The sequence below is a fragment of the Macrobrachium nipponense genome, chromosome 46 (genome assembly GCF_015104395.2).
Source record: "Macrobrachium nipponense isolate FS-2020 chromosome 46, ASM1510439v2, whole genome shotgun sequence".
Classification (NCBI taxonomy): Eukaryota; Metazoa; Arthropoda; class Malacostraca; order Decapoda; family Palaemonidae; genus Macrobrachium; species Macrobrachium nipponense.
In genome coordinates, this window is record NC_061106.1 from 41,982,484 (window position 1) to 41,993,892 (window position 11,409).

At 38.6% G+C, this 11,409-nt stretch overlaps 1 protein-coding gene across 1 annotated transcript; it reads left to right on the forward strand.

Moving 5' to 3' along the window:
- The first annotated feature begins 1,823 nt into the window (after positions 1-1,823).
- On the forward strand, positions 1,824-11,203 carry LOC135214708 (organic cation transporter protein-like). Its single transcript, XM_064249039.1, has 10 exons — positions 1,824-2,030; positions 3,468-3,635; positions 4,384-4,487; positions 5,317-5,471; positions 5,765-5,933; positions 6,351-6,498; positions 7,384-7,556; positions 8,074-8,246; positions 8,580-8,764; positions 9,684-11,203. The coding sequence occupies exons 1-10, from the start codon at positions 1,824-1,826 to the stop codon at positions 9,900-9,902; spliced, it is 1,701 nt and encodes a 566-aa protein (XP_064105109.1). The 3' UTR covers positions 9,903-11,203.
- The last annotated feature ends 206 nt before the right edge of the window (positions 11,204-11,409 follow it).

The following is an 11,409-nucleotide window of genomic DNA, read 5'->3' on the forward strand; positions in this document are numbered from 1 at the left end:
ATATATCTATATATAATATATATATATATGTATGTATATATATATATATATATATATATGTATATATATCTATATCTATATATATTATATATATATATATATATATATATATATATATATATTTATATATATATATATATATATATATCTATATATATATGTGGGTGTGTGTGTAATATATATAAAAAGTGAGAGAGAGAGAGAGACAGAACGGGGCCGTAAAAGGGCTTGCATGTAGTAATTAAGCTGTTGACAGGTTACGTCATGTTTCTCTTTTCCTAGTGTGGTATACCAGCTTCCTCATTGGGCGTTGTTCCATCGCTATCTTGAATTGAGTCAAGATGGCGATGGTTGTTCTCTCTCTCCCTCTCTCTCTCTCGGTTTATTCCTCGAAGCTTATGTAGGAACAGCGGACCGAGTTATGTACTTGAGTGAAATTAAACCAAATCTTGCAAGCACCAAAGTAAACCTCCCATATAAAAATGTAGTATCATCGAAATAACCTTGCTAATTATTTGTGGCTTCTGAAACCTTAAAATTTGTTCTATTTATTTATTGGTTTATTTTATTTCATTTATTTATTTTTGCAGTACCATAAACTGTCTTCACAACATTTATGAAGGCTGATACCCAAATGTTCTTAAGAAGACCTCTCTTGGCGATCATTCATCCAGCCAGTTCTCTCTTGGCTCAAGAAAAAATATATAGAAATTTAAGTAGATGATGTAATAAGTTTATTTGCTTTAAAAAAAAAAAACACTTAGGGTCCGATTCAAATTAACACGCCCTTACTCTTCGCAAGCAACTTTCGTCTTCCAAGCACTGAACCTTTTTTTTATTTTTTCCCCAAAAACCCCCTGAGTGGTCAGTAAAGTATTGAAAGCACTGATGTTTTATTTATTTATCTATTTATTTATTTATTTATTTACTTATTCATTTATCTACTTATTTACTTATCTATTTATTTTACTCCGGAAGGAAGGGCGTGATCTCCCACCTTGATATGCATCCCAGATTCAAACCTTCTGTTATAAAGACTTTCATAATTAGTATGTTAATATTCAGCCGTTGCCTAATCTCTTCCTGCGTCTTCTCTTGATTTGCATCGCATTTCACGACCCATAAAGAATTTGCATCCGTCTTACCTTAATTTTTTAATGCTATATCCTCAAGTGAACGCTTGAGATCTCTGGAGTGCTTTTAAAATAAGTTAATCTTTTTTAGAATTTAAATTTTATTTCTCAAAAATCTCCCGCAAATTATATTAAAACTGTTACGTAAAATAGCGACACTTGAATGGTAGACCCTAAACATCTTATATATTGGTATTCGTAAGAAACGAAAGTGATGAATCCAAAGGTTTATCTACGAATTATATATACTAGCAAATATATGTATACAGAAATTATGTATGAAAATTCGTAATGTAACTAAGTCTACTGGCGTAACCAGCCTCGTTTCACGGGGCAGAACCAGCTCCGTTTTAGGGAATCCCTTCTCACTCCCACCCCCTTCGGAGAGGGGGTGGGTGGATGTGGGATGAAATCCCATTATAAACAATCTTATGGGTTCCCACTATAACCTTGCCAAGTTTCATGCCCATCGGTCCAGCCATTTGGCCGTGATTGAATGACAGACGGACAGAGAAATTACGTCCTTTATAGTAAGATGCGAGTTTGCATCTACTGTAATAGTCCAAATCTTTGAGTACCTACAAACTACGACAATATGACGACTTTTGTCTTTTGTGAGTATTTGTGTCCGCTTTTTCCAGATATCCTTTCAATGTTATTGATCTAAGACATTTGGACGTAGGCTAAACCATGGGAGAGATGCAGCCTCCAGAGGATCACGGGGAAAAGGAAAAAGATAAGAACGATGCTCTTAAAGATTTGGTGTACGTCAGCAAAACTGGAAAGCCAGAGGATTTCAAGCTGGACGAGGACGGCGGAGTTTCTGGAATCTCGTCCTTTGAGGATGTCCTGGAAATGATTGACCCTACAGGTCGCTGGAACCTGGCTACATTGATCGTCTGTTCTATGGGTAATAATCAGCTGCTTCTTTTCAGCATTTCTATTGATTTATTTTTCGTTTATCTTAATTTTATTTTTTTTATTTATATTTTATATATTTACTTATTTTATTTATTTATTTTTTATAAGGAAAGGACTGGGTAGCGCCATACTTTCCAAACCCATTTGAAAATACTAAGTAGCTCATAAGCTCACCGTGGGTGATTTAATATTTTACAAAGATGGCGGGTTAATTGCCTTAGCTCTGTGATTACCAACCTTTATACCTTCAAGGAGCCCTTGCAACAATTTTTTCATATCCTATGGGAACCTTATCTACAGGCTCTCTCTCTCTCTCTCTCTCTCTCTTCTCCTCTCTCTCTCTCTCTCGTCCTCTTCTCTCCCCTCTCTCTCCTCTCTCTCTCTCTCTATATATAATAATATATATATATATATATATATATATATATATAATATATATATATATATATAAATTAATTTTCATAAATCATATACTATCTTCACCACTTTGCTAGAACCGAGCTGTGTAAATTCAGATCAGCGTCATTTGCACCTCATTTATTTCAAGACTTCTTGCGGAACCCTTGATGATGGCCTATGGAACCCTGGTTGGGAATCACTGCCTTAGCGTTTCTCACCTACACGGTCCTTCAATTGTTTTCATTACATATTTTTTTCTGTTTTCTTCGTCGATTCGCTGATCTCTCTCATTTCACTTTTATCCGGTTTTATATTCCCTGAAAGCTTGCTTCGTCCGTCGACGACCTTTGATGCTTTTCCATGTGATCTTGACGCACTAATGATAATAATAATATTAATAATGGACAGGTTCGATCGTACTGGCCTCCCAGACCATCACCTACCAATTCCTTGGCAGCACTCCAGAACACTGGTGCCACGTCGAGCAGCTGATAGCGGCCAATTGGACACAAGAGCAGATCCTCGACTTCGCCATTCCTTTTTCCAGGTCAGTTCTTGTTCCAGCATTTGGCAGTTTTGGATATTTTATGCTTTATTTTCCATACACATACTATATGTATAGCACTTCTTCAATAACTATACTGAGCTAAAATCTCGCCATTCCTTCTTCTAGGTCAGTGCTTGTTCCAGCATTTGGCGGTTGGATATTTTATGCTTTATTTTCCATACATTTTCATACTTCTCCCCCGTTTTGTGGGAGTAGTAGCCGTCAGAGTGCCTCATGTATATACTATAATATGTAGAAGATAGGTACTATGTCGTACCTCTAAGTAAATGGGGATACAATCCACAATTATGTGAAATCCTTTTGTAGTTGCTGCACGAGAAATATATATTTCACAAAACTACAGAAGGATTTTACATAATTGGGATGCTATAATATGTACAGCACTTCATCAATAACCATACAGAGCTAACAGATGTTCTTGTCCTTCGTTTCAGCAATGACACCAGCGAGAAAAACTGCAAATTCTTCAATTACGATTACGCCAAGGCGGTGGAGATGGGCTACGAGGCCGCCATGAAAACCGGGGTTCGATCTCCATCGGGGACGGAAGCCCCATCTACTGTCAGTCTCGTGACTTCAACGTCAGTCATTACAGCCTGACGCTCGTCGCCGAGGTCAGTGTAGAGATTATATTTCCACAAAAGGATGAATTTTAATCTGGTTTTCACTGAGAATATTTCATGGTACTTTTCTCAATATTTTTTGCGAATATGTTTTAGAGAGAGGTAACCTGTCTTCCTTCATCTTGTATCAGCTCCTCTCATTATACACACACACATTATATATATATATATATATATATATATATATATATATATATATATATATATATATATATATATTTATGTATATATATATATATATATATATATATATATATATATATATATATATATATATATATATATATATCATACATATAATGTCATAGAGAGAGAGAGAGAGAGGGAGAGAGAGATATGCGCGCGTCGAAATTTCTGAGCAGTCACTCCCTTCTTTCTCCAGGTACAATTTTGGAATATTGTTCATATCTCTTGCTACTACTCATTCTTCATGAGATTATCTCCATATTTACTATCTTTTTTGCATACAGTTATCTCTATTCCTTCTCGTTCAGCTCCTAAAACTCCTGTAACTCTCTGCTTATTCCTTTTGCTTTTCGTGCTGTCTAATCAGTTTTACTGTGTTCCTTGTTTAGTAAGCCCAGTTAATCGTAGGTCTTAGTGGCTCTTCACTTCCTTCGGGAGTTAATGTGTTAAGTATAACACATAATTTGAATTTGTTCTAGAACACTGCTTACTTCTTTTACTCTTCTGCAGGCTAATTTAAAAAACTTTTTTTTTTCATCTTATTCCTGCCCAGTGGGATCTGGTGTGTGAGAGACGCGCTTTGTACTCAACAACTCAGTCTGCATCCCAGATCGGAATCGTTTTTGGAGCTCTGTCCTGTGGGTACTTGATGGACAGGTAAGTTTTGACTCAGATCTCCCAAGTTCATTCATATTTTTTCCACCTCTGCAAAGCTTAAATTACGTCAGAAAACTGTTTCGGGTTAACGAGAAAATATTACTTAATATTGACAGTGCATCTGAGCATTCGTTGGAGGTCTCATTTTTTTCATTTCAAAATTTCCATCAGAATTCTAGATATACCAAGCTAAGCTATCCTCTGGTAATACTTCCTGTTTAATCACCTTTCCACTATCTGTCACGGGTGTGTTACTTAGCTGTTCTCCATTAATCTGATTGTTGTTAAGTAACATGTTTAACTCATCATTCTGTCGATAAAATGAAACACTGATTATCCAGAGAGTTTCACATTCACAACAGGTAAGAATTTCCAGGTATTGCCTGACCGGTCAGTGGACTGAGTTGCAAGATTTAATAACTCTCGATGCTGCAAACCTCTGTTTCAAAAAAAATCCTATTTACTTTCGTAAAAAGATAGAGAATAATTCATTTGAACATATTTCAACACGCATAGGTATTCTTGCTTAAGCAGAGGCATAGAATTTCCAGGCATTGCCTGACTGGTCAGTGGACTAAGTACTCTAAATTCCAAGATTTAACTCGCGATGCAAACATGTTGCAAAAAAAATCCTATAAACTTTCGTGAAAAGATGGAGAATAATTTCTTTGAACACATTTCTACACGAATAGGTATTCTGGGTTAAGCAGAAGCATAGATTACCAATAGGGGATGCCCCACGAAGTATCAGTTACTATTTAGAATGATCATGTACGCACGGGCTTCATGTGAGTGACAGATATTTCTTCTTATTTCATTATACTTGAAGGTTTGGTCGGAGACCCGTCATCCTTACTTGCGTGGTGGCGAGCATCTTTGCTGCGTTGGGAGCTGCCGCCTCTCCCACCTTTTCCGTCTACGTTTTGCTGAGGATTCTCATATCCTTCTTCGTCTTCGGACATGCTACCGGTTCCTTCATATATGGTGAGTCTGCATGCGCTGGTGAAGTTAGTTTTACTTTAAAAAAAAAAAAAAAAGTATGCCTATGGACGCGTCTATAGGCCGAGCCTCTTTTTTGCTTTGCACCTTGCAACAGATTGTAGGAGTTTTTTTTTTTACTTTCTATCAGAGACTGCAAAATGATCTTTGCTTAGTACCTTGCAACAGACTGTAGGAGCCTGCTGTGAGCGGCCAGTAAACTCCGCAGAATGAACAAGCAAACTTCGAATGAAGTTACTTTCCATGATTGCTGATGCCTTTGATGCCCTAATTTGCAGTCATGGAGATTTGCTCGCCCAGCCAACGTTCGTCGGTGGGCACCGTTGGGGGCGTGCCCTGGTCGTTGGGGTACATGATTGTCCCGGGCATCGCATACCTCATCAGACCTTGGAGGTGGCTGCAGGTGGCTTACTCCATTCCGATGTTTTATCTGATATCTTATTATTGGTGAGTTTTGCTGCAAACTTTCCTTGATAAAGTGAGAATAATTCGTCTTATCTTTGGGCATCATGTCGTTTCAGTAACTGGTAATTAGGCATAAAATTAGATTAACTCTATGTTTCAGACTATCAAGGTCATTTTGTAAATTCAGTCATAATATAAAAAAAATATATATATACCTTGAAGAAGTGCTTAGTACTAGCATTGAAAACCCTTCAGATATGATGATGGCCTGTAACTATATGTTTCAGACTATCAAAGTCATTGTGTACATTCAAAGTTATGATATAAAAAATATGTATATACCTTGAAGAAGTGCTTAGTAGCACTAGCATAGAAAAACTTTCAGATAACATGTCGGCCCATAATAAGTTCCCCTATCCTATGTGACACACAGACTCATATTACTTATAATAATTTCAGGTTCATGCCTGAGTCACCACGTTGGTTGATCGCTAATGGTCGCTATGATCAAGCCGTCGAAATCTTTTCCGAAGCTGCCAGAGTAAATGGACGCTCTTTCCCGCCGGCGGGAGCCATGGTCGCATCCTTGAAGAAGATGTCTGCAGTGGTAAGAACATTCAGAATGTTGATTGTAGCCATTCCTCTATGCTTATGAGTATTGGCTCTCGGAAATGACCTCTTCAAGTAGTGAGTGTCCGTCTCTAACACCCAGGGTATAATTTACGTGAGGAGACTCTTAAACACATTCTCAGTGAGGTATTCCAGAGGTATTGACGACTTTCAGACCACAAGACCTAGGCCTATTAGTTCTGGAATCATCACCGTCGGCCTCACCCAAACACTAATGGCACGTGAGGAATCATGCCCATTGTTGTGTAAGAGCTAAAGAGTCGAACTGGCCCTCATATCTGAAATGAGGCTCTAGGGGAACTCGGAATACCCGTTAGATGATGATGCAATACCTTGCTTGCTGTACTATTGACAATCAAACCGAATATGAACACCTGTTATTATTTTCATAATATCGTTCAGCGGATGAATCCTATTCATATGGAACATGCCCTCAGGGTACATTTTAGATAGAGTAGCTCTTGGGTGGTAAGTTTCTGTTTCCTTCCTAATAGTAGCAATTATATAACTAGGACCATCGATGGATGGTCTCTTTGTTTGTCACTTTTCCATGATTTGCATTTCAACAGTGATCATTCACATTCACAATTGATCCCTGAGAGCAGCAGCACCAATCTGCAGTAAATGGACATCGCTGTCGAACTTCTAATATTCTGAAATTTGCAATTAAAGTTTTTATTACATCCGTCTTCCAACGAATGTGATAAATGTATCTTGTGGTACCTCACCATTTGCACTGAAATCTTCATAATAATTGATGAGAGATTCTAATTGAAATTTTCTAAGCAATTCAATACCTGAATAATACCTGTTGTTCAGCTAATAACCGTCTCACGATAATCACTTTCGACATTTTCTCGAGGTCGAGGCCAAGCCAAAACAAAAGCTCTCCCGCGCCATCATCGACAACCTGAAACATTTCCTGGTACTGGTGCTGAGGAAAGAATACAGGATGACCATACTCATCAGCTACTTCTGCTGGTGTGCAGTTTCTATGGTGTATTACGGGGTTTCACTCAACTCAGGAAACTTGAGGTGAGTGTTAGACAGTCAAACGTTAAGTTAGTCTAGGATGATCTCTTGCTGCGGTGAGTTTTGAATTAACTCTTGCTGGAGTAGTAAGTCCTCCATTATCTCTTGGATCAACCGCTGCTAAAGTGATCCTAGCTAGGATCATCTCTGCATGAGGTGAGCCTTGAATTATAACTGATGTGAGTTCAGAATAACCTCCAGGTGTGGTGAGTCTCGTGTACTCTGATGCTGAGATGAATCTTGGATATATAACACAGGGGTGTATCACACTAATGTCTCCAGCTTACGAGGGAGGTGAGTCCTAGGCCGATTCCAACGGAACCTTTGAAGTCTTATAGTGCTAAAAGTTCTATTCAAAAACCATTAACCACTGCAAAACAGCTAGTAAACTTAAAGAGTAAAATACTAAGAGGTTCGCTGCTTTCAGAGTTCTCTTGACACTTAGTCTATATACATATGCCAATAGGCTTTTACCCCAGAACTTGAATGCCTATTTATCTTTATGTCGTCTCCGTTCCAGCACTGATCCTTACATGTACGTCTTCTTGGGAGGTTTGGCCGAAATACCTTCTTTCTTCATAACGTGGTTCTTAGTGGCGCGGATAGGGAGGAGACTTGCTCTGATGCTCTGCTACTCAGTCTGCGGAGTCACCATCTGCACTGTGGCCATCCTCTTGGCGACACAAGATTCAGGTGACTATGTGACTATATGAATCTGAACTCACTTTCAATCTGTTATAAAACTTCTTTACCGCTAAATAAGGCAAAACACGAACTGCAAGATGTCTGTGACAAATGCAGCGAGTTCAGAAGGGTTGATTTGTCTTATCGACGTCTGGAATTCATTGCTCTGTATAATATTGCCTAAAAATTCCCCCATCGATTCCAATGTTTATCTTGATTCGTGAAATACCCTATCTTTCCCATTGTCTCACATTGACCTACGAAATTCCCCACGAAATCCAACTTGTGACATCTTTTTTTTTTGTCTATTTATTTATCTATTTTTTTTTCTGTCTCTCCCAGTGTCTTCGGAACTACTGATGTTCCTTTCATTGACGGGGAAGACAGCCATCTCGGCGGCTTTCATCATCGTCTACATCTACACCGCTGAGCTCTTCCCGACTCGGTACCGATCCTTGGCCGTCGGGGAATCCAGCATGATGGCTCGAGTCGGGAGCATCACTTCGCCTTACATCAACGATCTGCTGGTTAGCATACTCTCGTTACGAGTTCTTCTGCTTAGAACAGGCATTGAAATAAGCATTCTGGAACTAACGAATTAGCTTTTGAAGCATAGTTGCCGCCAAGGATTGTGATCTTCAATCATTAATCTTTATATTTCAGTAACATTTTATTCGGCGCCTGTCGTTGAATTAATCGACCCGTCCATGTTTACATGCACTGGTTCGTGCAAAGAGATGTCAAAAACTCACTCTCCGTATACTTAATTTACTCAGTATCTCAGTGTCTCAACAGAAACATGATTGCGAGACGTGAATATCCCAGAAACTCAGTGACTTAAATACCCTGTCAATACCCTGCCCCAAATAGCTTTGGTCACAACCCAAAAGAATCCAGCAGAACTAAGACTCCAATTCTAGAACTCAGTGATGTAAATACCCTGTCAATACCCCGTCCCTAATAGCTTTGGGCACAACCCAAAAGAATCCAGCAGAACTTAGACTCCAATTCTAGAACTCAGTGACTTAAATACCCTGTCAATACCCTGCCCCAAATAGCTTTGGGCACAACCCAAAAGACCCAAACTGAAGCCCAGCAGAAACTTAGACTCCAATTTCTAAGAACTCGAGTGGACTTAAATAACCCTGTCAATACCCTGCCCCAAATAGCTTTGGCACAACCCAAAGAATTTCCAGGGCAGAACTTAACTCCAATTCTAGAACTTCCCAAAAGTGACTTAATAACCCTGTCCCAATAACCCTGCCCCAATAGCTTTGGGCACAACCCAAAAGACATTTCCCCCCACAGCAGAGCTTAGACCAATTCTATAACTCAGTGACGTAAATACCCTGTCAATACCCCGTTCCTAATAGCTTTGGGCACAACCCATAAGCCTCCAGCAGAGCTTAGACTCCAATAATTCTAGAGAGACACTTTCACTTCCAGGGCGTCGTCATCACCTGGGGTCCCTCGGCCCTTTTTGCAGCCATGTCAGCGGCAGCCGCGGCCCTGTGCTTATTTCTGCCCGAGACGAGAGACTCCATCACGGAGGAGAAGGTGGCGGCGGCGCCTAAGCAAGGCGCAGAAGAGGGAGGTCCCGTAGTAGTAGATACCAGAACGCCGACGAAGCAGGCCAAAGCGAACGAGGCCTTTGAGGATGACTGATTTTGATTCGCTATTTTCCCTTTTTATTTTATTATACTTTATTTTATTTTGCTTTCTGCTTTTGTTTTTTTGTACACTTTTTTTTAGATAGCATTTTAAACCCCTTTCGTTTTTGTTTTTGTTAAGGACATTTTGTGATCAAATGTTAGAGCAGAAGAGTACTTGTCGGCAACATTTTATTGTAATTAGGTATCTTTTAACTTTTTATGTTTTTAGATGACTTTTTATTTATCGACTTTGTTATTGATTTGCATGAAAAGACATTAAACAAAACAATTTTTAAGTCCCTGTGTCTTTTTCATATAAATATTATGCTTGAAGAGCAATGTTACATATTTAACTAATGTTTGAGGAGTTCTTTTACCTTCTGCTTCAAGAAGGAAATAAAAAGAATCTTATTTGGGAAAGTTGTTCTTAGCTGGAGGTGTCTAAAAGCACCATAAATGAGTTATTTAAAAAAAAATTGAATTTGACGTTTTCCAAGACCCTACTTAGTCACAGGTACACCGGAGCATGGAGCTGAAACATGTGAGTTCATATAGCTACTTTTCAGAACGGAAAACTGACGCGTCATTCGTGAATAAAAATGCGCATGCGCAGATATTACTGTATTGACGCCAGGTTTCTTTTAGTTGACATTTTGGCATTCGCAGTGCATACGCGTTACGGAGTGCATACCGAGTCTAAAAGAGCACGTGTCTGTGATTGGTTACACTTTCTACCAGGGAAAAAGGCAGCTTAAACCGGCAGTTGCGTCCGGTACGTCCCAAAGAACCAGATATATACCAGTAATTCTGCTAGTCAAGTCTTTTAACCACGACTTTTTATTTTCTTTTATTTTTGGTGTCGTACTGTGCTTCCAAATGTCTGATTAATCTTTTTATTTATCTTTTGAGTGATTGACTGGGTTGATTCAGTGATTTATCATTTATTAATTCATTTCTTAAATTGTTCTTTTTCACATGAGGACGTTGTGGTATTTGAAAATGCGTTTAGCAAGGTAATAATAATAATAATAATAATAATAATAATAATAATAATAATAATAATAATAATAAGAAGAAGAAGAAGAAGAAGAAAGGAGGCATTCTCTGAGGGTAGTAGCATTGAATATTATAGCTGTTTCAACGGCATTTAATTTATATAGAATCTTCTCAATTCTTTTTGTTTTATCTCATCAGCATGCAGCTGGTATATTAGGTATCCTAAAGACGTACTTACGAAACCTGATATACCAGCTACATGCTGATGAGAAAAAGGCAATAAGAAGAATTGAGAAGATTCTATATAAATAAAATGCCGTGGAAACAGCTCTAATAATAATAATAAAAATAATAAAACTTACCTGAAAGAGAAAGGCCGACCACCAGCTGCAGGTAAGTTTGTCTCTCCGCCACTGTTCACTCAGCCACACTGAGTGCCAAGAGCCATGAACACTGCTTGAGAGACACTCTCTCTCTCTCTCCATCGCCTTCCTGTTCTTCAGGCGATTTGTGAGGGAGGGGGA

Excerpts from the sequence above, each read along its gene's own strand:
- LOC135214708 (XM_064249039.1), top strand. The coding sequence starts at position 1,824 with ATGGGAGAGATGCAGCCTCCAGAGGATCACGGGGAAAAGGAAAAAGAT. Across the intron at positions 4,488-5,316 it reads TGTGGGTACTTGATGGACAG|GTTTGGTCGGAGACCCGTCA; the intron begins GTAAGTTTTGAC and ends TTATACTTGAAG. Across the intron at positions 5,472-5,764 it reads TACCGGTTCCTTCATATATG|TCATGGAGATTTGCTCGCCC; the intron begins GTGAGTCTGCAT and ends CCTAATTTGCAG.